The 24916-nt window shown below is 40.8% G+C and overlaps 1 protein-coding gene across 6 annotated transcripts in view; it reads left to right on the plus strand.

Moving 5' to 3' along the window:
* Nucleotides 1–24916, plus strand: part of USP6NL (USP6 N-terminal like) — a 132389-nt gene that overhangs the window by 77146 nt on the left and 30327 nt on the right. For all 6 annotated transcript variants that reach the window (XM_065845604.2, XM_065845612.2, XM_065845620.2 and 3 more), the window contains 4 exons: nt 4367–4406; nt 9984–10064; nt 21798–21905; nt 24575–24684. In XM_065845604.2, the coding sequence (XP_065701676.1) occupies nt 4367–4406; nt 9984–10064; nt 21798–21905; nt 24575–24684 (339 nt within the window). The remainder of the gene's footprint in view (nt 1–4366; nt 4407–9983; nt 10065–21797; nt 21906–24574; nt 24685–24916) is intronic.

Consider the following 24916-nt stretch of genomic DNA (forward strand, 5'->3'; position numbering starts at 1 on the left):
CCGCCTGGACACCTTCCTGTGGAACCTCAGCTGGGTGTTCCTGCTCCGGCGGGGGGATTGGACTGGATGAGCTTTTGAAGTCCCTTCCAATCCCTGACATTCTGTGATTCTGTGGTTTATGCAGCTTGGAACTGTGAAGAATTGAGTTGAACCTCCGAGATTTACAGTTCTGGGATTATCAAGGTATCAGGGCTGCTGATTATCACACTGAACATCTTCCATCCTCAACTGAAGCTGCAAAAGATAAAGGATCCTTTAAATTTTTTATATTTGTTTTAGCTAAATTAGAAGCAGGGAAATGCTGTGATTCGAGCCATCAGGGAACATATTCAGGATTTAAATACAAATGTAGGAAAAGACTAAATCTGATTGAGTAATATGAGAAAACCTTTCTTTGTGTTTATATTGAACAAATATATCAAAGGGCAGTTTAAAGAAGACTCATTGAAACAGCAGCAGTGGGTAGGTGACTGTAAGCTTGTTAAGTCTGAGACTTTTTCAGTTTATGTAAACCACCACTGTTACTCAAGGAGACTAATTACAACACAGCTTAATGGTTAAAACCATACATCTGCATGGTTAATGTTCTGAAGTGTCAGATATTGATGCTTTTAAGAGTAATATTTCTTATAAGTTATCTTGAAAAATTCACAAAAACCTGTGTTAGCTGTTGTGGTGGATTTAAAGATGTAAAATCCATTCATCACTTATAATTTAATATAAAAAGCATTTTCAAGCAAGTCCTTATTCTTCAAAATGAAATCCTGTTTCTCTGAATTTATAGGCCAGAAGGTGGTAATAGTCCAGGTTGAAAGATTAGGAAGAAAACTTTGGACTGGTGCTGCAGGTCAGCACCAGTGAGGACCACAGGTGGAGGTCCTGAGTTCCAGTCAAACCTTGGAGTCTGGTGCTTCCTCCCAGTGCAACGTCTTTGAGGAGCCTTCTGGTAGGAAACCCAGCATGTCTTCGTGTGGTCATGGAATCATTTGATTGGAAGAGACCCTGAAGATGATCAGCTCCAACCATTAACCCAACACTGGCACTAAACCATGTCCCTAAGAACCTCGTCTCTTTTAAACTCCTCTGGAGATGTTGCCTTCACCACTTCCCTGAGCAGCCTGTTCCAGTGCTTATAGTCCATGCTTGTAGTTGGATTTATGATTTGGTCTCAGCGTTTTGCAGCTCCCAAACCTGTAGACATCATCTTCAGAGCTTTCTGTTGATGCTGGAACACCAAACCGGCTTGACAGAGCCCTTGAGGTTCCACTGTGGGCTGTGCAGGTGGGAGGCTGGAGTCTTCCTGCCTGGGGCAAAGGCAGATACCACATGGAATGATTCTTGATTCCAGTCTGATTAAACGGGTGGGTTTACCTAGTTTGAATCTTTCTTTGTTGAGGACGGTGTTAAGATTTCGTTTCTGCTAAGTGAGACCTTATCTACGTGACTTCATTTAAAAGCTGTCTGTGACTTCTCTTTTGGATATCAAGTATTGTATGGTTGCAAGCTAATTACATTAATTGGTCCTGTTCTTCTTCTCTGTATCCCCTAAACAAATACTGAGCTATTAAAGGAAAGCAGTCATCTTAGGGCAGGATGTGGCTATATTAAGTTAATATTGTTTACTACTTTGTATTATTACTTGGTGAAGTGCACAGATAAAAACATTGAAAAATACAGGTATAAATAGGCTGGGCATGATGGGAGAAGATTCAACATTAAAAGAAATAATGAAGGTATAACAAAATTAGAATGGCTAGGTGGGGAGGAAGGGGAGATTAATCCTTATAAAGGAAAAAAAAGGTACAGTAAAATTACATTGATTAATAGGCATTAATTGATTTTTGTCTCTGATTCTACCCAATCCTTTTTAGAAAAAACCCTATAAGGTGCTTCTGCATAGAAAACACATGCGCTAAATAGAAATGTATTTATTTAAAATACCTTCAGGGGGTTGAGAGTTTGTTTGCCCACCGTGCCTTTCCCTCGGTCCTTGTGGGCTAGATTTAAATATTACATATGTGAGGACATGGGCATAGTTAGTGCAGTCTGGTTAATTGAGAGCAACATCTCCAGGAGCTCCTCGGTTCCAGCCCAGTGAGTTTCTGAGCAACCTGGGGTGATTTGCTCGGGTTCTGCTCTGTTCTCTTGATACTTGGCTGCTGGCAGCATCTCGAGGAATGAAATTATGAGACTGGCTTAAAACATAGGGGTGTGTGGTATTAGTACATAGTTCTGTAGCTAAAGAAATAATTGTAGAACAGTTTGTGTTGGAAGGGACCTTCAAAGCTCATCCAGTGCCACCCCTGCCATGAGCAGGGACATCTTCACCCAGATCAGGTTGCTCAGAGCCCCGTCCAGCCTGGCCTGGGATGTCTCCAGGGATGGGGCATCCACCACCTCTCTGGGCAACCTGGGCCAGTGTTTCACCACCTTCAGTGTAAAAGATTTCTTCCTCATGTCTAACCTGAATCTCCCCTTCTTTAGTTTAAAACCATCACCCCTTGTCCTGTCGTAACAGACTTTGCTAGAAAGTCTGTCCCCATCTTTCTTCTTGGCCCCCTTTAGGTACAGAAAGGCCACAATAAGGTCTCCCTGGAGCCTTCTCTTCCCCAGCTGAACACCCCAACTCTCTCAGCCTGTCAGATGAGGAATGTGGCCATACATTTGCTGTTGGATTCATTTAGTGGGATTTAGTGTGGTGTTTGCTTCCCAGGGCAAAGGCGCTTTGTTTCATGCTCGGTACATCCAGCCGTGCCTTCTGTTTGCACACCTATGGGAGCTGGTAAAATAACCAAATAGCAATTGCTTAATAAGTCATTGCGTTTCATTCTTACTTTGTGATAAAAAAAGGGACTGTGCACGATACTATGATTTTTATAATGGTCGCAACCTCAGTATTGATTGTAACCTATTTCTAGTGCGCTAGACATGTTAGTTGGTGTCTTTTTCAGTGTTGTTCCTCAGGAAAACTTTTAGATACTTGGAAAGTGCTTCTAAATGAACACATTATAATCTTTGCAACGCTGTTCAGAAGAAATACTCTTTTGTTTTTTAAATGAGTTTTTAGGCTGTGTACTGGAAACTTTGTATGTGTGTGTCCATCAAAAAGACGTTGATGGGAGCAAACTTTTCCATCAGGTGAAGTAATTCAAACATATTTTGTTACTCGAATATAACTTCTGGATCTGAAACAGCATCTTTTAGATGGAATAAATGAAGTCAATTATAATTCAAGCATTTAGCATCAGACTGTTCTTACATCAGCTGCCGCAACAATTACTCTTGTAGCCTTCCCCAGTGTTCTTTTTTGCCCTTACACAGATTGGATACTGGTCTAAAATACTGGGTTTTCATGTCCTCACCGTAGACAGCTATAATGGTATGGGTAGGAATTATTTCCTAATATCAAGGCTCAGTAGGAAATTTCTTTTAAAGGATTTCACATTGTGCTTCCTTTCTGGTCTCTTTTAAACAGGGTTTTGTTGGGTGTTATTTATCTGATCTCCAGAGCAGGAACAGGAGGTCTTGCTACTTAAAGCTGAGCTGCTGTGTTTTCTGAAGCTACAGATGATGCAGGGAAAGGAAGGAAGGCTCATTTGGCATCAAAGTGGTCCAGTTACTTTTGATAAGAAAAACACAAGTTTCTTTGATAAGAAAAACAGAAGTTGGAGCCCTCAGAATGAAAGTGAAATAATACGAAGTCTGAAAAATTACCTGTTCAAAGGCTACTTTTTAAGCTTTTAATTAATAACCTGCCTTTCTAGAGTTAGTGTAAGAAGTGAAAAGATTGTGTTTTTTAATATTAATTAGATACCTACTTCTAAAACTGATTGTTGTTGTTTTTCTGCCACCTCCTGCCTGTTAATCACAGTGAGTTTTGCAGAGTTGTCAGAAATGGAAGTGAAGTCTCCTAAGTGAAGCAGAGTCTCAGTGCCTTTCACAAGGCACAGTTGTAAGAAAGGAAAAGCTTTTCCAGGGTTATTTCAGCTAGCAGTAGTATGATCTAATAAACAAAACAAACATTCCACTCAGGTTTCAGTTCAGTAGTACAGCACAGTCTTCTTGTAGTAAAGATAACATAAACTTTCTGTTAAATCCTTGTCTTCTGAAGCTATGCAACTACTTTGATTTGGAAGACTTAAGCCTGAAATAATTCTAGTTCTGTGCTTCAAATGTTGTAAGTCTGTATGAAAAATAAATTCCAAGGGTTCCTGTGTGTCATTGTCTTAATTCTCTGAAGTTCAGAATACTTGTTTACTCAGTACTATGTATTGCTGCTATATGCAATTGCTTGTAATAACCTATACAGAAATGATTTGGTGCCAAGATTAACCAAGAGTAATACGAACTTTGTCTTTGTTTTCAGTCCAGAGGAGCTTCCTGTCCATGATGCAGCGATAGAAAAGGTAAGACATAGAATCATAGAACGGTTTGGGTTGAAAGGGACCTTCAAAGCTCATCCAGTGCCACCCCTGCCATGAGCAGGGACATCTTCACCCAGATCAGGTTGCTCAGAGCCCCGTCCAGCCTGGCCTGGGATGTCTCCAGGGATGGGGCATCCACCACCTCTCTGGGCAACCTGGGCCAGTATTTCACTACCCTCAGTGTGAAATATTTCTTCCTCGTGTCCAACCTGAATCTCCCTTATTTTTTTAGTTCAAAACTATCACCCCCAGCATCTTCCAGTTTTTTGAGTAGCAAGTAAACACTTACAGATTTGTGTCTTTTAAAATATAAATCATTGGGAAATAAGGACATGAAGCATTTCCATGATTTGCATTCCCAAAGGAACATGTCCTAAGTCCCCTAAGGGCTGTGTGAACTCACCCACAGATCCCTTGGGGCCCATGCAATCTTACATTTACTAGTTACAATGAGACATGAATTTCCTTGCCCGTCATAGAACTTAATAAAGAAAACAGAGCTACTGAACATCTCACACCCAGCTCTACCCTGAAAAAGCCAGAGCTGTTGTCTGTGTGTCATGATCTGTCAGCAGCCATGCTGGGTGGCTGGAATGTCCAAGTGAGGTGGTGGCTTTGATGGCGAGGTGCACGTTGCCTTCCCCTGAGGAGTACAACGGGCTTTTCTGGTTTGGGAAATGGTGACAAATATCCTGGCAACCACTGAAATGTCATGACCTCCCTTGTAATGTTCAGCTGATGAACCAGGTGTGTTCTGGACACACAAGATTCCCAGCAGCTGGGACAGGGCCTAGTCCAAAAATCCTGCTGAGGTGGAGCAGAACTTTGGGAACTGAAGTTTTGGGAACCTGGAGAGCCTTTATTAAAATCATTGGGAACTGAATTTCTACATATCCAAGCGTAGATACTGTTGGCATTTCCCCTTGGTCAATCTGGCCCATTGTGATCTGCAACACCAGACCCTTTTTGGTTCTCCATACTGATCTTCTGGATCATCAGAAAACTCCTGATAAAGTATTTAAAGCTGTAAGTTTAAAGTTGGCTCTTTTGTTTGCACAAATCAGCACAGAAAAGGGATGAAACTACATTTTCTAAGGCAGCTCAGCTCCACGAGTGGTAAGAGCAGCAGTTTTTCTGAAAATTAATTATTTTGGGCTTCAGTATAGTGCAAGTAAGAAGAACTTGCAAAAGAGGGGAACTCCTGAGTCCCTTTTGTTTTGTGTTGGTTCATGGGTGTTTCTGCATATGCAGCCTTAAATAGTTACATTTTCCTGTCATGTTCCATTACATTTAATAACATAGTGAGTATATATATAAATTCATTTCTGTCAGAAGGACGCAGCAGGGTGGTGAGTCTATGAGCATAAATATTAGACAAGTTGCAATTATTGTGGTATATGTGTTTCGAAGCTCTGATTCACTGTGGCTTCATAGTCAACCTTAAATTATTGGGGGAAAATAGTGTCTTAGTTCTCCGTCCCCAGTTGTATTCATGCTGTCTCAGACAAAATGTCAGTATAGAAACTGTGTTTATTGAATCAGTGTTAAATTGCAAATCTAGTCTGTTTTTGTCACTGCAGTAATGCTGCTGTATTAGACTCCTGGTTATACTCCTGATGATATCCTGACCTCTGCTGGTTTGAGGTTGATCTGTCTGCTGTCAGCAGCGTCTGAATCTTTACAATTGTGAGGAAACCATTCATAAGATAATTAACCTGTCATGTTAATGTAGGATAACACTAAAAGCTTTCTGTGCATTATTTTTAAAATTCACTTATTTGGCAGACTATTTCTGCTTGCCTTTTGCCTTACTTGTGAATTTTAAAAAAATATTATGTGAAGGGTTGAGTATCCTTGTGAATTTTGAATCTCAATTCTTCATATGCATTCTAATGGAAAGCTTAAACTGGGCTTTCTCTGTGTGTATTTGCATATGTAATACTTTCAGAATAGGTATTATTACTGTGAATGTGGAGTAAATTTTGATGCTTCATTACCTTGCTGGGCATTTGGTGGCTTAAAGAGCAGCTTAGAGAGCAGTGAAGGGGAAAGGGACATGGGGGTCCTGGGGACAGCAGGATGACCATGAGGTTCTCCTGCCCCTCTACTCTGCCCTGGTGAGACCACACCTGGAATATTGTGTCCAGTTCTGGGCCCCTCAGTTCCAGAAGGACAGGGAACTGCTGGAGAGAGTCCAGCGCAGGGCAACAAAGATGCTGAAGGGAGTGGAGCATCTCCCGTGTGAGGAAAGGCTGAGGGAGCTGGGGCTCTGGAGCTTGGAGGAGACTGAGGGGTGACCTCATTAATATTTACAAATACGTAAAGGATGAGTGTCAGGAGGATGGAGCCAGGCTCTTCTCGGTGACAACCAGTGATAGGACAAGGGGTAATGGGTTCAAACTGGAACACAAAAGGTTCCACTTAAATTTGAGAAGAAACTTCTTCTCAGTGAGGGTGCCAGAGCCTGGCCCAGGCTGCCCAGGGAGGTTGTGGAGTCTCCTTCTCTGCAGACATTCAAACCCGCCTGGACACCTTCCTGTGTAACCTCACCTGGGTGTTCCTACTCCAGCAGGGGGATTGGACTGGATGAGCCTTCGAGGTCCCTTCCAATCCCTGACATTCTGTGATTCTGTGATAATCGGTAAATGCGTCAAATCATTGTCCTACATCGTGAACTACTTAACCTTCAGATGTGTATCTGATAAAACTAGGGGAGGAAAGATCATCTAGAAAAGTGAATGGAGAACTAACCTCAGGAAATCTGGAGTCTGTGTTTGACTCTGGTGTTGAAGTGCTGTGAAATGTTTTGTAAGTCATTTTCAGTTGGTTTGGATTTGTCTTTGGTTTACTTGATTATAAATTCTCCAGGGAACAGTTCGGTGTGTTCTGGTTTAGTCTGAGGCCTCTACTAAAGCTTTGCTTTAAGCCTCAGCTCCAGCCCACTTGCTCTCCAGGAAGGCCGTGTACTACAGCACAGATGGATATTGCCAACTTCATTCTTTTTTTTTGCTTTCAGTAGTGAATTATTTACTAACATGAGAGTAAGAAACCTTCTCTGCTTCTCCTAGGGATTCTGTTATTCCCAATGGCAAAAATGCTTCAAAGTGTAAAATTAAATAAATAAAGGGATTTTTTTTTTGGTGACAACTACATGGAACTTGCCTGAAAGAGCAGGAGCAGCCGCCATCCACCCTGCAATGAGCCGTGTCAGATCTACCCATGTTTTCAGTGTCGCACCTGTTAGACATGAAAGTGAACATAATTCAGACCGGGGAAAAAACAGCTAAAAGTTTCCGACAACTGAACACAGAAATAATTGCTATTTTTGACTACAGTAGCATCGCTTGAGAACTGGGATAAATTGACACAGAAGACATAAAAGCTTGAACAAACATACAATTGAAGTGAGCTTCTGGCTCAGACGACCAGAAATCTTGCAAGTAGATCAAACGTGCAAACAAAAAGAGTGCGGGAGCAGATAGGGTTTTATTTTTGTTACCAATTATCTGAACAACCTGTTGAGGGCAGAGACCTTTCCTGACTTGATAGCGATGTTATTCCTGCAATCAAAACTGTACGGAGAGAACATCTGCTTTAGAGATGTTAGAAATGCTCATTTCTTAAAGGGGTTGCAAGTGTGGAGGAGAATCAGAAAGTGTTGTGAGGGCTGTGAAACTGGGAAGTAATAGCTTTTTTCTATAGTTCCCCTCTAACCTAACTCTTTAGAAAAGTATTTTAAATAATAATAAAATAATTAAAAAGCAAGGGGTTGAGATATTGCCAAATACAGCCATGGAACCTGAACAAGAACGCGGGCAGTTGATTGTAACATGAATAAGTTAGATAAGGTTGAGAGAATAGAGGCACTTAATTCCCTGTAACTTTCTTATGTCAGGCTTACGTCAGTTGGATTCAAACAAAAATAACTTGAAAAACCAAACCCAACACATTTCCAGGACACTTCATGGTTGGGATGGATCTAAAGTCATCCAGTTGTACTTCTGCAAGTGTAGATCTCTGGGCTCCTGAATTAAAGAAGCCTTTTGCCCATTTTGTTGCATTGATAGCCAAGATATAATGCACAAATTCTGATGAGTAAAAGCTAGAAGGAAAATTAGAATTCTGTTGAGACAATAAGTAATAATTTTCTTTTATATTTTTCCCCAACATTAATGAAATCATTAATACATTTTCAGTATCCTGCAGAGCATTGAAATTAAACCCTTACATTGTCATCCGATTGCATCGCTAACCATATGAATCAGAATATCTTTCCTGTCTTTATCAAGCCGTGGTTTGGAATTTGGAGGTACATGGGCCGTCCTTTGCAAACAGACTAAATATTTGCTTATCTTCATCTTTGAAGAGAAAGCAATAGCCACACACATACATTTTTCTGCTTTAGCTTTTCCAGTGTTCATCCTTAGCTCCAAACCAGTATGGAAAAGTTGGAATAGTGTTGTTTAAAAAATTAACAATACAGTTAACTATTAACTTTGTATTAGAGACACCTTGCCTACTTCCCAGGATGTAGGAATATGGACTAATAATCTTATCATTGGAGCCAACAAAATACAGATTTTTTTGCCCATAGAAAGCCAAAGTGCCTTGAAATTCCAGGGACTAAACCAGCTAATTCCAAGTGCTTATTGGGTTCTCAAATTTGAGAAGTCGTTGGCAACTGTAACAAGGTTTTCACAGGCTGAATGGCAGCCTTTGAGTTAATAGCATTGTCCTATGCTTTGAAAGCTGTATATAGTATAAATAATGTGTGGAATTCACATATTTATTATGCTATATGTGATACTACTTGATGTAACTTTATTTTGAGATGATAGGATTTGGTTTGAATTCTCGTTTTATCGCTTTGTTACTGAAATGTTCTTGTCAGTAATATAATTTAAGCAAATAGGTCTTCCCTTCAGAAGAAATCCTTGATGTTAACACATATGGCCATTTACATGAAAATGTACTGAGCAAGGCTGAGAGCTATAGCAAGGCTTTCAATGTCCAAAATTAGAACTTATTCCTATTTCTGCTACCACACTGTCACTCCTGCATGTATTTATTTTGATTGATGTATTTTGTGCCTTTTTTATTTTCGTACCTTTTAGGATAGGATGGTTTGTGTGATCACCGGCAAACTAATTCATTGGGATTAGGGCAAATCTGGGTAAAGATGATCGTCATGTTGAAGTCAACTAACTTATAAAAAGCTTGCAGCAGAAATTGGCTGAAAACTTAACAAGTATCAAATCAAATTGCAGGTTTTTGTACTTACCAAACATGCATAGAGAATAAACTTCTAGAAATCTTGTACTTAAACTCCTCTTATAAAATATGATGCTTTACAGAGCGCTGAAAATGTTTCCGCTCATTTTGGTTGGTTGTTTTTTGGATGTTTTAAGTGGACTGATGCTACTGTCTGTTGCTGTTCTTAGATGATGGGCTAAAAATTTAATGATGCTCTGATAAACTTCTCCTCGATGTTTTTAGAAATACATAAATAATTCAGTGTATTAATCTTTAAAAGATTAAAAAATTCTCATTTCTTTTCAGCAAAAACACCTTGAAATTGAAAGAACTACGAAATGGCTTAAGATGCTGAAAAGCTGGGAAAAGTACAAGAATAGCGAAAAGGTAAAGTTATGCCTGCTTTTTGCGTTAGCTATTGCTTCTGAATGAATATATAACCTTAGATTGTCTCTGTTTGTGAGATCTGAAAAAAAAAATTACACTGTAAGAAGAAGGCTTTTTATTCATTCAAATTGCAATAATACGTGACAACCCAATAATAGTAATTCAAGAAAACTGGTGGTCTAAGGGCAATATTGTATCATCTCTCTGACATATTCCTAGTAGTAATTGTGTGCTGGGTTACATTGCACTTGCACCCTCGGGTTGGAACTGGGAGCACACGGCAAACTGTGTGTGCGTCTGCAAAATAGAGAGTGAGAGCACATCTGGAATATTGTGTCCAGTTGTGGCCCCTCAGTTCCAGAAGGACAGGGAACTGCTGGAGAGAGTCCAGCGCAGGGCAACAAAGATGCTGAAGGGAGTGGAGCATCTCCCGTGTGAGGAAAGGCTGAGGGAGCTGGGGCTCTTGAGCTTGGAGGAGACTGAGGGGTGACCTCATTAATATTTACAAATACGTAAAGGATGAGTGTCAGGAGGATGGAGCCAGGCTCTTCTTGGTGACAACCAACAGTAGGACAAGAGGTAATGGGTTCAAACTGGATCACAAGAGGTTCCACTTCAATATGAGAAGAAACTTCCTCTCAGTGAGGGTGCCAGAGCCTGGCCCAGGCTGCCCAGGGAGGTTGTGGAGTCTCCTTCTCTGCAGACATTCAAACCCACCTGGACACCTTCCTGTGTAACCTCACCTGGGTGTTCCTGCTCCGGCGGGGGGATTGGACTGGATGAGCTTTCCAGGTCCCTTCCAATCCCTGACATTCTGTGATTCTGTGATAATCTGTGGAGCAGATGAAGCGTCAGACCTGCTCGTCTCACCTTGCAGAGAGCTACAAGTTGTATTTGACTGACGCTTTGGGAATGCAAAGGAGGAAGAAAAGGAAAATATTTGTAAACTTTGAAGAGACACCTTTAAATGGGTGTAGCTGAACTCTTCAGGAGTCACAAATCCCTTTTTGAAGGGTTACGATTTTTTAGCTTTACTTTTTTATTCCTTTGTATGCTGGTTATTGTACTGATTAATATTTAAATTGAAAGTTACTCTTTTGAGTTACTGGTGGTGTCTTATCAAGATCAATGAGGTGTTTTTTAAACCCTCTTCTATGCTTTCATTTTTATTTTTTCCTCTTTTCTTTTTTCCAGCCCAGGTTTACTGAAGGACCTGGGATATCTTAAAATCACGGATCAGTACAAAACCACCTTAAATAAGCCTCCAAGAAAACTGGTTAATCATAACATGGGACATATAGTGTGATGTTTCAGTTATCACTTTTGACAACTCAGATATCTGAGGATATCCCGAGATACCTGGTTGCTTTGTTAAAAGGAAAGTTGCACTGAGTAAGTTAGAAGGTAAAAAGTATAGGAAGCCATTCAATGCCCTTATTCCCTTAAGATAAGTCTGGTTTTCCAGTGAATAATCTGCCATGTAGCATTCATAACCTTCAAGAGAGGTGAATTTTTTTGATGTTATGAATGGGATCTTCTTTTGAATAGAATACTTCAGACCTTTTTTATTTTGCAGCCAATATAGAAGAACTGAAATACATTGGTAGGTACTTAACAGTGCCCAGTAGCGCTACAACGTTTCTTGACTTAAAAAAAAAAGAAGTAAAATTCTCTTCCATGTGAAGCTACAGGTGAATTTTAAAGGAGTGAGTTGCCTGTTAATAATCTTTAAATTGCTTTGAGGAGTTTTAGTTACAGAATTATTTTTATCTGACTCAGACAACACATAATGGTCTGGGGGTAATGACGGAAAGTGGGTTATGTTAGGTATGCCATTCAGTGGTAAGTGCTTTTGCTTGCTTTGAAAGCTAGGTAGGGATTTTCATGTGAATAGTTTATTTGCTGCAACTGTAGTCTTGGTCATCTAAAAGTTAGGGAAGTTATTGCAGCTGAGAAAAAACCTTGCTGGAGAGGCTCTATTCCCAATGCTGTTCTGGGGGAGCTTCTCATAACTCTTCTTGTGGCCATTTGGTGGATAATGCACAGAATATAAGAATATGAGAACAATACACAAATTCAAGTTCCATCTTCTCCTCAGTAGGGCTTAAAACTTTCATTTCCTATTGGGGATTCTGTTGGTACTTTGTGATGCTGCTGATCCACCTGTATTTTGCTGAGGACCAGAGCAGAGCAGCTCACTCCAGGATGAGTAGCCTGCAGCATTCGTTTACTCCTTTACTTTTGTCATAGGAAGTTATTGTGTGCAAAGCAAAAAACTTTAGAGGGAGAGACTGAGAATATTTGTTAGCCTGATGATCAGGGAACTGAGATACTACAGTTCAAGCGAAGGGAGAAATTTATTCAGCATGCCCCCTACTCATTAGATCTGCCTTTAGTTTTGGGACTAGTAGCTACATGTCTTCCACTTTCGTTAAAAATACCAAAGCCGGCGGTTAATGGTTTTTCAGGGTATAACTAAGAAGCAAGCAAACTCATTTTCTTAAAATATGAAGTGAATGCATGGAAAAGCAGTAATATATTTCCAAGTTTTTCTATTAATCTTACTTTGTCTTGTCATCTTCTCTGGAAAGAGAAGCTAAGGTCATTAAACTTGTGGCTTTTCTTTAGTGGGTGATTTGAAGATCAAGTGTGTTCCCAAGTCAAAGGGATGATCAAAAAAACCTGTAACAACTACTTTGTTTGCAAAGAGAATGTTAAATACGGCAGCACAATAGCTCCGTGTTGTCTAAGCAGCAGTGCTTGTCTTCATCAGCCATTGCTGATGTCAATCCATGATACACTGCCTTAATTGAGTAATCCTCTATTTACCAAGCGTGCAGAAGGTACAGCAGATCAGCTGAGCAGAAAGAGCTTCAGTTCGTGTAACAAACTATAGGCTGAGGTATAAATAGCGGCAGGAATAATCCACTATGTTCATAGAGGGGATGAACATGGCTTGAGGCGAGGAAAAATTGTCACTGACTGTTGAACTCTGGTGGAGCACACAAGACTTGAAAAACAAGGGCGTTTTTCTTATGCTTTCTCTCATTGTTTGCGAGAGGTGAACCAGAAAGTACAGAATAAACCATCAGCCTCCTCCCAAGCATGCGGTGGGAAGTCAGACATTATTTGTCACTGCTCTTAATGGAAAGCCTGGTGGTGTTCTCAGGATTGTACAAAACCCACAAATAAAGAGTTTTTATCCGAAAGTGTGTAGAGAGCAGTGTAGGGGAAAGGGACCTGGGGGTCCTGGGGACAGCAGGATGACCATGAGCCAGCACTGGGCTCTTGTGACCAGAAACGCCAATGGTACCTGGGGTGGATTAGAAGGGGGGTGGTCAGTAGGTCAGAGAGGTTCTCCTGCCCCTCTGCTCTGCCCTGGTGAGACCACATCTGGAATATTGTGTCCAGTTGTGGCCCCTCAGTTCCAGAAGGACAGGGAACTGCTGGAGAGAGTCCAGCGCAGGGCAACAAAGATGCTGAAGGGAGTGGAGCATCTCCCGTGTGAGGAAAGGCTGAGGGAGCTGGGGCTCTTTAGTTTGGAGAAGAGGAGACTTGAGGGGTGACCTTATTAATGTTTACAGATATATAAAGGGTGAGTGTCAGAAGGATGGAGCCAGTCGCTTCTCGGTGACAACCAGTGATAGAACAAGGGGTAATGGGTTCAAACTGGAACACAAAAGGTTCCACTTATATTTGAGAAGAAACTTTTTCTCAGTGAGGGTGCCAGAGCCTGGCCCAGGCTGCCCAGGGGGGTTGTGGAGTCTCCTTCTCTGCAGACATTCGAACCCGCCTGGACACCTTCCTGTGTAACCTCATCTGGGTGTTCCTGCTCCAGCAGGGGGATTGGACTGGATGAGCTTTCGAGGTCCCTTCCAATCCCTGACATTCTCTGATTCTGTGGAAAAATACACCAGCTTTTTGTGCTCACCCTCTTGAAGCACGGAAGCAACAGTTGCAAGAGCAATTCCTCACTCTTGTTTTCCGTCTTTACTTGATTGGATAAAGTAGTTAACGCTAGGGGAATAAATTGCTAAAGAATACGAATAGCCTGAGTCTTAAAAGACTCAGTTTACCTGACATTGCCATGGTTTCTGTGCAGTCAGACTGCTCCTGGAATCAGTGTTGTTCAGCAACAGCACGGAAGGGGACGTTGCAGCAAGACCAAAAGTAATAATGTGGTAGGGTTATGGGTTATAATTGTAGTGATGGCTTGGTTTTGGAAAATGGCATATTTGAGAGATATCATGGTGGTAAAAAGAGAGTAAGAGAAGGTGATGGCCCCAGGGATAGAGCAGGTGCATAGAAGTATAGGACTTCAAACAGCCCGTTTGTCATGAGCATTCATAATATACAGCTGAGAGTTTTGTCTTGAAGAAATCTGTTCATGCTCTAAATGAATCCATGTATTCAATTACATTATCTAAAACTGTCGTAGGCTTAATTGCAAAATACAGTTTTCATTTCATACTCTTCCAGAGCTGCCGATAGGCTGCTTCCTTATTTTTTTACCATCGTAACTTCGCAAGGAGAATTACCGAGATATTCTGAACACACTGGGATGGCTGTGAGCGCATGCAAAATGCTTCAGTTTACTCTTCTGCAATAAAGGTCGGGGAAGATGTATAGCAAGAGTGAGGTGGGGGCTCTGGGAACTTCACACTGTTTTCCCATTGGAACTTCTGGGCTTAAACCTTAACAAAAAAAAAGAGGTGGGGGTAATGGAGGGCAGTGATGTGTGACCATGAGGAACTGGAAAGAGACTGAAGAGTCGTCACACTGAGACCAGACGTGCCAGTCTCTGTCATATTTGAGTAATGATTTAGCGGTAATGAAGGATGACATAAAAAAGTGAACTCGTGTACAACTCTATAACCGTGTGTAACACTTCTTGATTCCTATATGAGGATTTAGGCGTCTTTTCAGTGGAGTCATCGTGGTTCTTACAGACACCGGTCTGTGAAGTGTGTGACTGCCCTTGTGTCTTTGTGTGACTGATATTTGTCAAAACAAAGCTTTCATCTCCTCCTCAGTCATTTCTTATGCAGGGAATTTCGTAGGACAGCAAAGCTTGTGTTTCAGTGTGGTCTTTCTCTAGCTTACGCTTTTATTACCTATTTGTATTCTGCTTCATAATCCCAAGTACAATCAACCGCCTCAGATGGTAAATCCTTCCTGACTTAGTATGATCATAAATTTCCTGAAAGATTAAATAAAACTGTTATATGTTATATCCCATCTGAGTATTTCCACCAAAGTATTTCTGTCTTTGACTGTCAACCTTCATCTGTCTGTGATTGAAGTTGCCTAAATTGAGAGGGAAAGGAAGAAGAGAAACGATCAGGGCAGCTGGCAATTTCCAGCTGTTCTGGCATTCACACGGAATATAATCAAGTCTCCACTTAGTTTGGAGTCTGAACACAGAGCCTTAATGAAGAGCCCTCTTCGCATTCCTGAGATTTTTTTGAATGAGATTGAGCAACTCTTGTATTTGCACTTTCTCTCCTTTTGATGCAACAGAAGTTGAAGAACCTCTAAAGGCAGCAGCCTTTATAAATATACTTTCTTTTCTTTATAAATATGCTTTCTTGTGAAGACTTCAGATTTTAACTCTTACGCTTCTCAGCACTGATTCTTTTTGAGGTGACAGAGTCCCTCTGCTGCTTGGGCAGCTCTTGCTGATGTAACTGAGTGTCGAGGGTTTAGGTTGCGGGGTGACAATAAAACCCTGGCAGATGTATCGTTAACCTCCTCTCCTCCCTTCCTTCCCCCCTTTACCCTTCCCTCTCCCCACTTCCCACTCAGGACAGGCGATCGGGAGGGAAAGAAGGACAGAGAGAAGGGAGTTGGAAAACTTAAAAATGTTTTACTAATGCTACTGATAAGAATAGAGAAAATAATACAAAATATACAAAACCAGTCTTGGAAGTCCCAGCAACTGCAGAGCTGGCACCCAAAGTCCTGGACTGGACTCTGCAGCCAACCGGAGCTGGATTCAGTCTCTAGGCCTCAGTTCGCAGGGACGACTCGCAAGGTCCTCTCCTAATGTCAGCCGTAAGCAAAAAGGGACAAGATCCTCGTGATCTCCCACTTTTATATGAGGTATTCATGTGAATGGGATATTATACACAGTTGGTCAGTTTCTTGGTCACCTATTTCTTGGTGTTCCTCTAGCGAGACGTCCATCCATGCTTATCAATAACTTCTCATTCCATTGCTGTGTTTACCAAACCATGTATCTGGTTCTCCAGGAAAATGCAGCTAATATGAAGGCTTTAGCTGACAGGCAAATTCACTAAAAGAGAAACTTGTTTTTAACAAAACCAGGACGCTGAGAAAGTTTTATTTTTGGGAAAACCAATTTTATACCTTATAGCAGCAAGAATGCCAGTTCCCATTCTTCAGGTTAGTGCTGTGTGACAATGGCCTCGTTTCTTGTCCTGAAACTAGTTGGGTTTATGAGTTTGAGGGATTATGGCAGAGGAAGGAAGGAGAGGTTGTATCTTTTCCCCTTTTCCTTTTATTATTTTAATGGAGACCCCATTGAACGTTAGATGTTATGGACTTCATTATTTGAGATGATATCTAATTTCGAATATTCCAAATTTGAGACTTTTTCTTCTTACTTTTTAAACCTTCTAATTAATTCTGTATATTCTCTTGTTTCACAATGGAAAGGTCCAGTTTACAGGTCCAATTTCTTTTTGGATGAGAAGCTCCTTTTGAATTCCCAGGTGGTAGGGCCTCATCTAGTGTGCACTTCTTCTATCTGCTGCAAAATCAACAGCTTTAATAATAATTTTAAGACCTCAGAGCAACTATCCTTGCCTGAATATCACCTTAGATGTGGCACAAAATTTGTACCTGTGTTTTATTTAAGTTGATATAACTATATCTTACCAAGGATGACTTTGTTTTTTCTATGTCCTGTGCAGGTGGAAACATCCCAGATTCCATAAGACCATTCTATTAATGATGCATGTTTTCATATAACGATTATCTGAACTCTGAGTTTATATCCTTGTGTTTTGTTTTGAGCTCCTATCTTAAGAAAGCCTTAATTTTAAAGAATTTGTCAAAGATGGCCTCACCCTAGTAATAGGATAAAAAGTAAAGCAACTTGCTGAATTTTCTGCTTTTTATTGTAATTATTAATTCAGAGAGAACAGTCAAGTAGATTAAGGCTCTGCGAATATATAGACCCAACCCAGCATTGTTCAACCTTATATTATGCATGGAAATAAAAGACAGCAGAGGGCAGTAGTATGGTACTTATGGGAAAGGTGTTCGATTAGTTAATTTATTGCTCTTTTCTGTGTTCTTTAACCGTTTGGTGACTGAACGATTATCAGCAATAAGCTTTGCTTTGAAGCATGTGTGGGTTCCCCGTGGCCCCACATTTCCCACAATGCAGTGCGGTCACGTAATTTTCACAAAATCACAGAATCGCAGGCTGGTTGAGGTTGGAAGGGACCTCTGGAGGTCGTCTGGTCCAAACCTGTGCTCAGGCTGGGCCACCTGCAGCCAGCTGCCCAGGACCATGGCCAAGTGGCTTTTGAATATCTCCAAGGATGGAGGCTCCACAACCCCGCTGGGCAAACTGTACCAGTGCTCAGTCACCCTCACAGTGAACAAGTGTTTCCTGAAGTTTGGGTGGCACCTCCAGTGTGTCGGTTTGTGCCCGTGACCTCTGGTCCTGTCACTGGGCACCACTCAAAAGGTCCTGCACCTTCCCTTCAGGTACTCATGGCCATGGATAAGATCCGCCCTAAGCTTTCTCTTCTCTGGGCTGAACAATCCCAGCTCTCTCAGCCTTTCCTCACAGCCGAAACACTCAGGTCCCTTCATCTTTGCTTTCACTGGACTCTCTCCAGTATATCCATGTCTGTCTTGTACTGAGGAGCCAAGAACTGGCCACGGCACTCCAGGTGTGACCTCACCACTAATGAGTAGAGGGGAAAGATCATCTCCCTCAACCTCCTGGCAAGACTTGAGTGTAACGCAGCCCAGGATCCCATCCGTCATCTTTTCTGCCTCATGTTAAACTTGGTGTCTGCCAGGACCCCTGGGTCCTTTTCTGCCAAGCTGCTCTCCAGCTGGGTGACCCCAGTGTGTACTGGTGCATGGGATTGTTCCCTCCCAGCTGCAGGACTTGGCTCTTCTCCTCATTGAACTCCATGAGGTTCCCATCTCCTCATTTCTCCAGCTTGTGGAGGTCCCTCTGGGTGACAGCAAAACCCTCTGATGTATCAGCCACTCCTTCCAATTTTCCATTTCTATATCAAATCACACACACTTGTTACCACGATATCACTTCTGTAATGGAGCCTCTTCCTTGAAATGTTCTGTTCTTGAGTTTCATTTCTCCCTCATATGCTGGGCAGAGAAAGTCCTTAGTCCCCTGTCCTGTTGAGTCTGTATGCAGGGTCTGGTAACAACTTGGAATGACTGAGAGCTTCTTTCTCCACCTAAATAGAAGAATACTCAAAACAGAGTCTCCAGGATACAAATTTAATATGGTTTGCAAGAAGCTCCAAATGTTATTAAGGTTTATTCTGCAGTAATTTTGATCTTAGCTACTGAAAATGTTTTCTTTCCTGCTATGCTGTGTGTTTTCTTGGCATAAGTGTGGTAGGCTGATCAAACTGCTGGTCTCTCTGTCCTTTCTGGTTATTTTTGCCAACTCATTTTTCAAACTTGTCTTTTAAAGGCACTTCCACAATTCTCTAATTCAGTCTTTATTTGCTACTTCAGGTGCTTTTCATAGTGTTTGGCTGGTTTAGTCCGTGAAGTTCAGAAGATGGGGAAAACTGTAAATGCAAGCAATTCATCTGAAATTGGTTGTTATTCTTCTTTAGCTGTATCTCCCACCCCAGAAAAACCCCAAACAACCCCTCACTTTGTATGGTTTGAATTCGTTTTAATTCTGGTTCTACAAACTATTATTATGAAAACTTCTTTCTGGCCTTTGATGCCCACTGGACCTTCTCCCAAAATACTCATTTAGAACAAAAATCGTCCTCAGAATTACTTCTGCAACCAGTTCTCTTCATTAATAACCTTACGGTTGTTGGACACATTTGAAAATGAGTTAGAAAATGATAATGAACTGGCAAAAATGTTTGTTACCAAGGTACAAATCGCTGTACCGTGGGTCTGAGGAATACAAAGTATGGAAGTACATCATAGAAGGGTGGTTTGTAGCACTGTGCCTTCTTCTTTATCCCTGTGAAATAAACTGTACTGACATAACTGTACTCACACTAAAGGTTTTGCAACTCAAGTGATCTTAATAATGTTAAAGCAGCCAAGTTTTCTTTAAAAAGGTTTTTGTTTGTGGACAACCCCCAGGATTTCTGTTGCATCTTGTACGAGTTTAAATTTTTCATTGGAAAAGAGGGTAAGAAAAGGAAAGTCATAACCCTTCCAAGTTTTGTTTCCATCAGTAAAGCATCAAAATACTTGTGTGAGAGTCACACATTCTAAAATCCAGACACACATCCTTGCTGGCATTCAAGAAACCTTCAAAGATCTGATACATCCCAAACACCAAGAGGTTTCCAAATGTACTGCAATGAGGGGTTCGTTAATCTTCCAAAACTGGAGACATGAAACATGTGAGAAAGAAAAGAAGATCCTGTCTTTGAGGAGGACATTTCTTGGAAAATGTTTCTTAGGTTGCAAACATAACTTTTGTAACTGTTTTAAGGAAGGTTTAGCTTTATCAGTTGAAATTCTTTCATTGCAGGTTAATGCAAAGAATACTTAGGGGTTGTGTGTGTTTTGTTCTCTTCTAAATCGAATTGTCATTCTGTGCCATTGTTAAAATAATGGTAAAACCAGAACTTCAGAAAGGTTCATTTTCTTTGTTAGAGTTCTCTGGTTTTCCTTTTCTCAGACCCATCTCCAGAAGTTTGATACCTTTTTGTGCGTCTTAGAATTATTTAGATTCAATTACTCTGAGTTTTGCTTACGTTGAGTCTCTCCTGACTGCGTAAAGCCAAGACTTTGGACGACTGGTTCATCTCCCCTATTTAGGGGTTCTTTGTGCTCCTAAATGCTGCAGCACGAGGAGAAGCAGATCAGAAGAGAACCGAGCAAGATTGTCAGTGCTCCTGAGTTGTTTTCAAATAAGCCAAATAAGAACCAAAGCACTGAGAGTGCAAGAGCAGTGACATGTCAGAGGCGACACTGGTAGTTTATATAACTACAGTAGTTACACCAGGTACCGAGTTATCCCTTCTGACCCATTTCTAAGAAAAACTTTGTGTGTCAGGAATGGGAATATTAATTTTCTATTTCACAGCTAAGAATTGTATGCAGTGTTGGTAAGTTGGTCTGTATTCTTAGAAACCATAACTAGAATATGTTGTTTTCATGCAAATGTTTTAATATACATTTACCAATCTGATTATTAGTTTAGGAATATGATCTGAAATCTGTTAGCGTTAGAAGTGGCACGTCTGGTGGGTTTTTTTGACGATCTCCCATGTTTGTTTGGTGTGGATACATTTCAACACAATGGTGCAGTTTTACGAGAATTCAAAAATCAGTTATGCGTTTTTAGAGAGCAGCGCAGGGGAAAGGGACCTGGGGGTCCTGGGGACAGCAGGATGACCATGAGCCAGCATTGGGCCCTTGTGGCCAGGAAGGCCAATGGCATCCTGGGGTGGATTAGAAGGGGGGTGGTCAGTAGGTCAGAGAGGTTCTCCTGCCCCTCTACTCTGCCCTGGTGAGACCACACCTGGAATATTGTGTCCAGTTCTGGGCCCCTCAGTTCCAGAAGGACAGGGAACTGCTGGAGAGAGTCCAGCGCAGGGCAACAAAGATGATGAAGGGAGTGGAGCATCTCCCGTGTGAGGAAAGGCTGAGGGAGCTGGGGCTCTTTAGCTTGGAGTAGACTGAGGGGTGACCTCATTGATGTTTACAGATATATAAAGGGTGAGTGTCATGAGGGTGGAGCCAGGCTCTTCTCGGTGACAACCAATGATAGGACAAGGGGTAATGGGTACAAACTGGAACACAAAAGGTTCCACTTGAATTTGAGAAGAAACTTCCTTACAGTGAGGGTGACAGAGCCTGGACCAGGCTGCCCAATGGGGTTGTGGAGTCTCCTTCTCTACAGACATTCAAACCTGCTTGGACACCTTCCTGTGTAACCTCATCTGGGTGTTCCTGCTCCGGCAGGGGGATTGGACTGGATGAGCTTTCGAGGTCCCTTCCAATCCCTGACATTCTGGGATTCTGTGATTTTATTTTTAATGATAATCTTTAAACCCCTGTGATATTGCTGACTGCCTTTCACCATTCCCAGTTATAGCTTTTAAATCCAGTGAGTTACTTATGGCGCATCCTGAAATAATGTTACTAAGAATTTCATTTTTTTGGTCTAAATAACCAAATTTGGACTAGTCTTTCCAATATTTGTAGAATAAGCGCTGCACAGCAGAGATGATACAATTTTGATAGGCCTTCCTACTAACTGAAGTCCTGGCTTGTATGTCCATTTTGTTCCCTGTGCCTCTGCTGGTTCTCCCAACAGAGGCCCCAGGTGGCATCACTGGACACTTCCAGTCCCTCAGAAGATGCTTTGTCCCCAGTAATTTGTCCCTTTGGTAGGATAATTAATATAATTGTCTTTTTTTTCTATAGCAAGTTGTATGTCATTGTTCCTTTTGTTCAGAACGTTGTGGATTGCATCACATTTATATTTTCTTTTCTTTTCTTTTACAGTTTCATAGGAGAATTTATAAAGGAATCCCACTGCAGTTCAGAGGGCAAGTTTGGTCTTTACTGCTTGATGTCCCGAAAATGAAAGAAGAAATGAAAGACTTTTATAATGTGAGTTTGTAGAATTTCCACTTAATAATAATTTTAAAAATTCAGATGCTAAGATTACAGGCTTTATTAAGTGTTTGTTGTTATGCAGTGTTTAAAAGCAAGAATTAGAAATTGCGTCGAACTCTGCTGCTTGTTTTAGCCGGATAAAAGACTATGAATTGAAAAGCACTTTTCCAGCTTATTTTTTGGTTCTGTGATTCATGTAATTAATTTGATCTTCTTTCCATTTCTTTTCCCATCCTCAAATCCTTGCAAAAGCCTTTCTAAAAGCAAAGCAAAACACAATAAAACAACCTCCCTGTCCCAGTAAGAAGACTGAAACCTCTGAAACTACAGCTTTATGAGAAATGTCTATTAGGGAGTACTTTGTTAGCCGAATATCAGTCCTAATATTCTGGAGGGGATGGAAGTTGGTGCCTTGATCTTCTAAAAGCCAGAACAAGCTCCTTCTCTTTGTGTCGTATTATCTCCAAGCAAAGCTTAGATGTCCCTTTCAACGCACTCTTGATCACTTAATTATATTCTTATAGGTGCACATGATGACATTAACCCCACAAAACTCTACAGCCATAAATTGACCACTTAAGCTTATCTCTTACTTAAAATATAAAGAAATTACCTGCATCTTATCACCCCCCCAACCCTGTATCCTCACCCTGAGCAGCAGCTAAAGAAACCTCTGAATTTTTGTGGTTACATTCCTCTAAATTTTTCCCTACTAACTCTACTTTTTCTGTGGATGTGAATACAGCTGACGGCCATTGGAGCTCGACTTCAGATGTTGGAGAGTAAGGTTCAAGGGCAATTGAATCCTTTAGAATTCTGTCTTTCCCACTCTCTCTCGTCTGCTAAAGGATTATAGGGAAAGTTCAGCTAACAGGCAATTCGGTATTTTTAGAATGTTTGAATTTTCCCCTACAGGAATTTAATGTTTGCTGCCTTTTAAAGAAATAACGTCCAGAGTTTCAAGGAGATGAATTCCTGGTTTGATTTTTGGCGTTTGCTAATAGCACTTTTTCAGAGCCGAGACTTTGGGCCTGAGTAGACAAGGAATCTTGTAAGGTCATGAGGGAATATCAATACTGGCATTGATGTTATCTGAATTATGGTCTCTGTGATCTTCCCGTTAAATTATTTAGCTCTCTTTAGTCTGACAGGCTGCTCTTTCTGACTGTTATATTTTGCTTAACTTTTTAAGCAAGACTAGTGGCAGATCCAGAAGGGATAAAACAGAGTTCATGATGAATAATGGTGCGGGGAAGAATACTGAGTAGAACTACAAGCATCTAAAAAGAGGTGGATTCATTTTCAGAGATGGTTCATGCCACCTAATGCAAAAAATAAGTGTTTGTGATTCAGATCTAGTAGTAGTAAGAGTTCCTTCCATCGTTATCCTTGCTTGTTTATTTGCGGTAAGTTCATTTTACTGCTCTTCATTGTTCTTATTCCCTTAAGTGACATGAACACTCCACGTTACAAGTGTTAAAGATGCACTTTTGCTGTAGGTCAAACAGCTTCTTCGTGTTTTCCATACAGGGCAATTACCGATTCTTAATCTCCTGCCCTTTCCCGACCTCTGGCTCCTCATACTACCTGAAAAATGTAAATTTTCTCCTCCTTTCTGTCTGGGGGACAAATAATTCTGAATCTTAGTACTTTGAATTATACCGCGAGGTGCACAAAGCTGCGGTTGTGGTTACTGTTGTGCTGGTTATTGGCTGCTATCAGTTGGTTTAATGAGGTACAGGGAATTCCCAATGAGTCTGAAGCTTCTGGTTGTATTCAACAGACCAAATGGATGTTATTGATTGATCCCTTTGTTTTTCTTATTTTTGTCGTTTAATCTTTTTGTTTTCTTGCAAACAGAATTTTAGAGGTTTGACCTTTGATTGTCCGTGGTATTAATACTAATACCTACTTAGCTGTAATGTTTTGAAAATACCATGTTAAATCCAGTTAGAAATGTCTTGCAAAGTCGACTTTTAGGGACAGAAATGAGAATGAATGAGCGAATGTCAAGAGAAAATTATTGTAACTGTGAAAAATAAGGTGGCGGCCTAACCTGTGCAGGCTTCCTAAGTATTCCATTGCAAAATTGGATTTAATTATAAAACATTACAATGAAATTAGATTAGAAGAGTAAACAACCAGAGAAATGTCCATTATCTATATTTAGATAATAACTGGCAGCTATGTAGCTATTACTTCTGCTTAGAGAAAAAGGCAGGAAAAGTATGAAAACCACACCAAATCTTGTACTAAAAGTCCAGTCTGTAGCACTTATATCTTAGTTCCTTGCTCCTGAGTAGTGAAGTTCACTTTGTCTTCCTCCAGTGATGTGTCCACCCGAGAAACAGCAACTGGAGACTTGAAATGGGTTCAATATGGGCAGTGAATAGTGTGTCACAAAAATGTGTATTATGGGACTGGTCTTTTGGCATCTACCCTGTGTGGATGTATCTGGCTCTATAGAATTCATTCATATATATATATATATATATATATATATATGGAGATTTTGGAAGTTAGAGTTGTCATCTCGTGAGCTGCTATTCTGTATTGAGTGTTTTAAATCATGAGATGGCGAATACTTCAGTATGGGTGTACTTGCAGGATGTTTTATAGTTTGCAATTTTCAACTTCATTTCTGTTCTTTGCTCTTTTCCTAGAAATTGAAATGTCAAGCACGAGGGTCTTCACCAGATATTAGGCAAATTGATCTGGATGTAAATCGAACATATAGAGATCATATCATGTTTCGGGACAGATATGGTGTTAAGTAAGTAAATGATTGGGGTTGTTTTTCTTCGAACTGGCTCCTCATCTGCCTCAAACCTCTTTGAGCTGCACAAGAGTATTGAATATAAGCTCCAAACGTTCAAAGCAGGATGGTCTGTGTGCAATGGTGTAATTGTCGTTACTGCTGCAATTAAATCCAGATGGTCACTTCCAACCAGTTTTCCCTTATGATGAAATGGTCAGCAGCATTCCAAAGAAAACCATTTCTCAAC

Source organism: Patagioenas fasciata, chromosome 1 (assembly GCF_037038585.1).
Source record: "Patagioenas fasciata isolate bPatFas1 chromosome 1, bPatFas1.hap1, whole genome shotgun sequence".
Classification (NCBI taxonomy): domain Eukaryota; kingdom Metazoa; phylum Chordata; class Aves; order Columbiformes; family Columbidae; genus Patagioenas; species Patagioenas fasciata.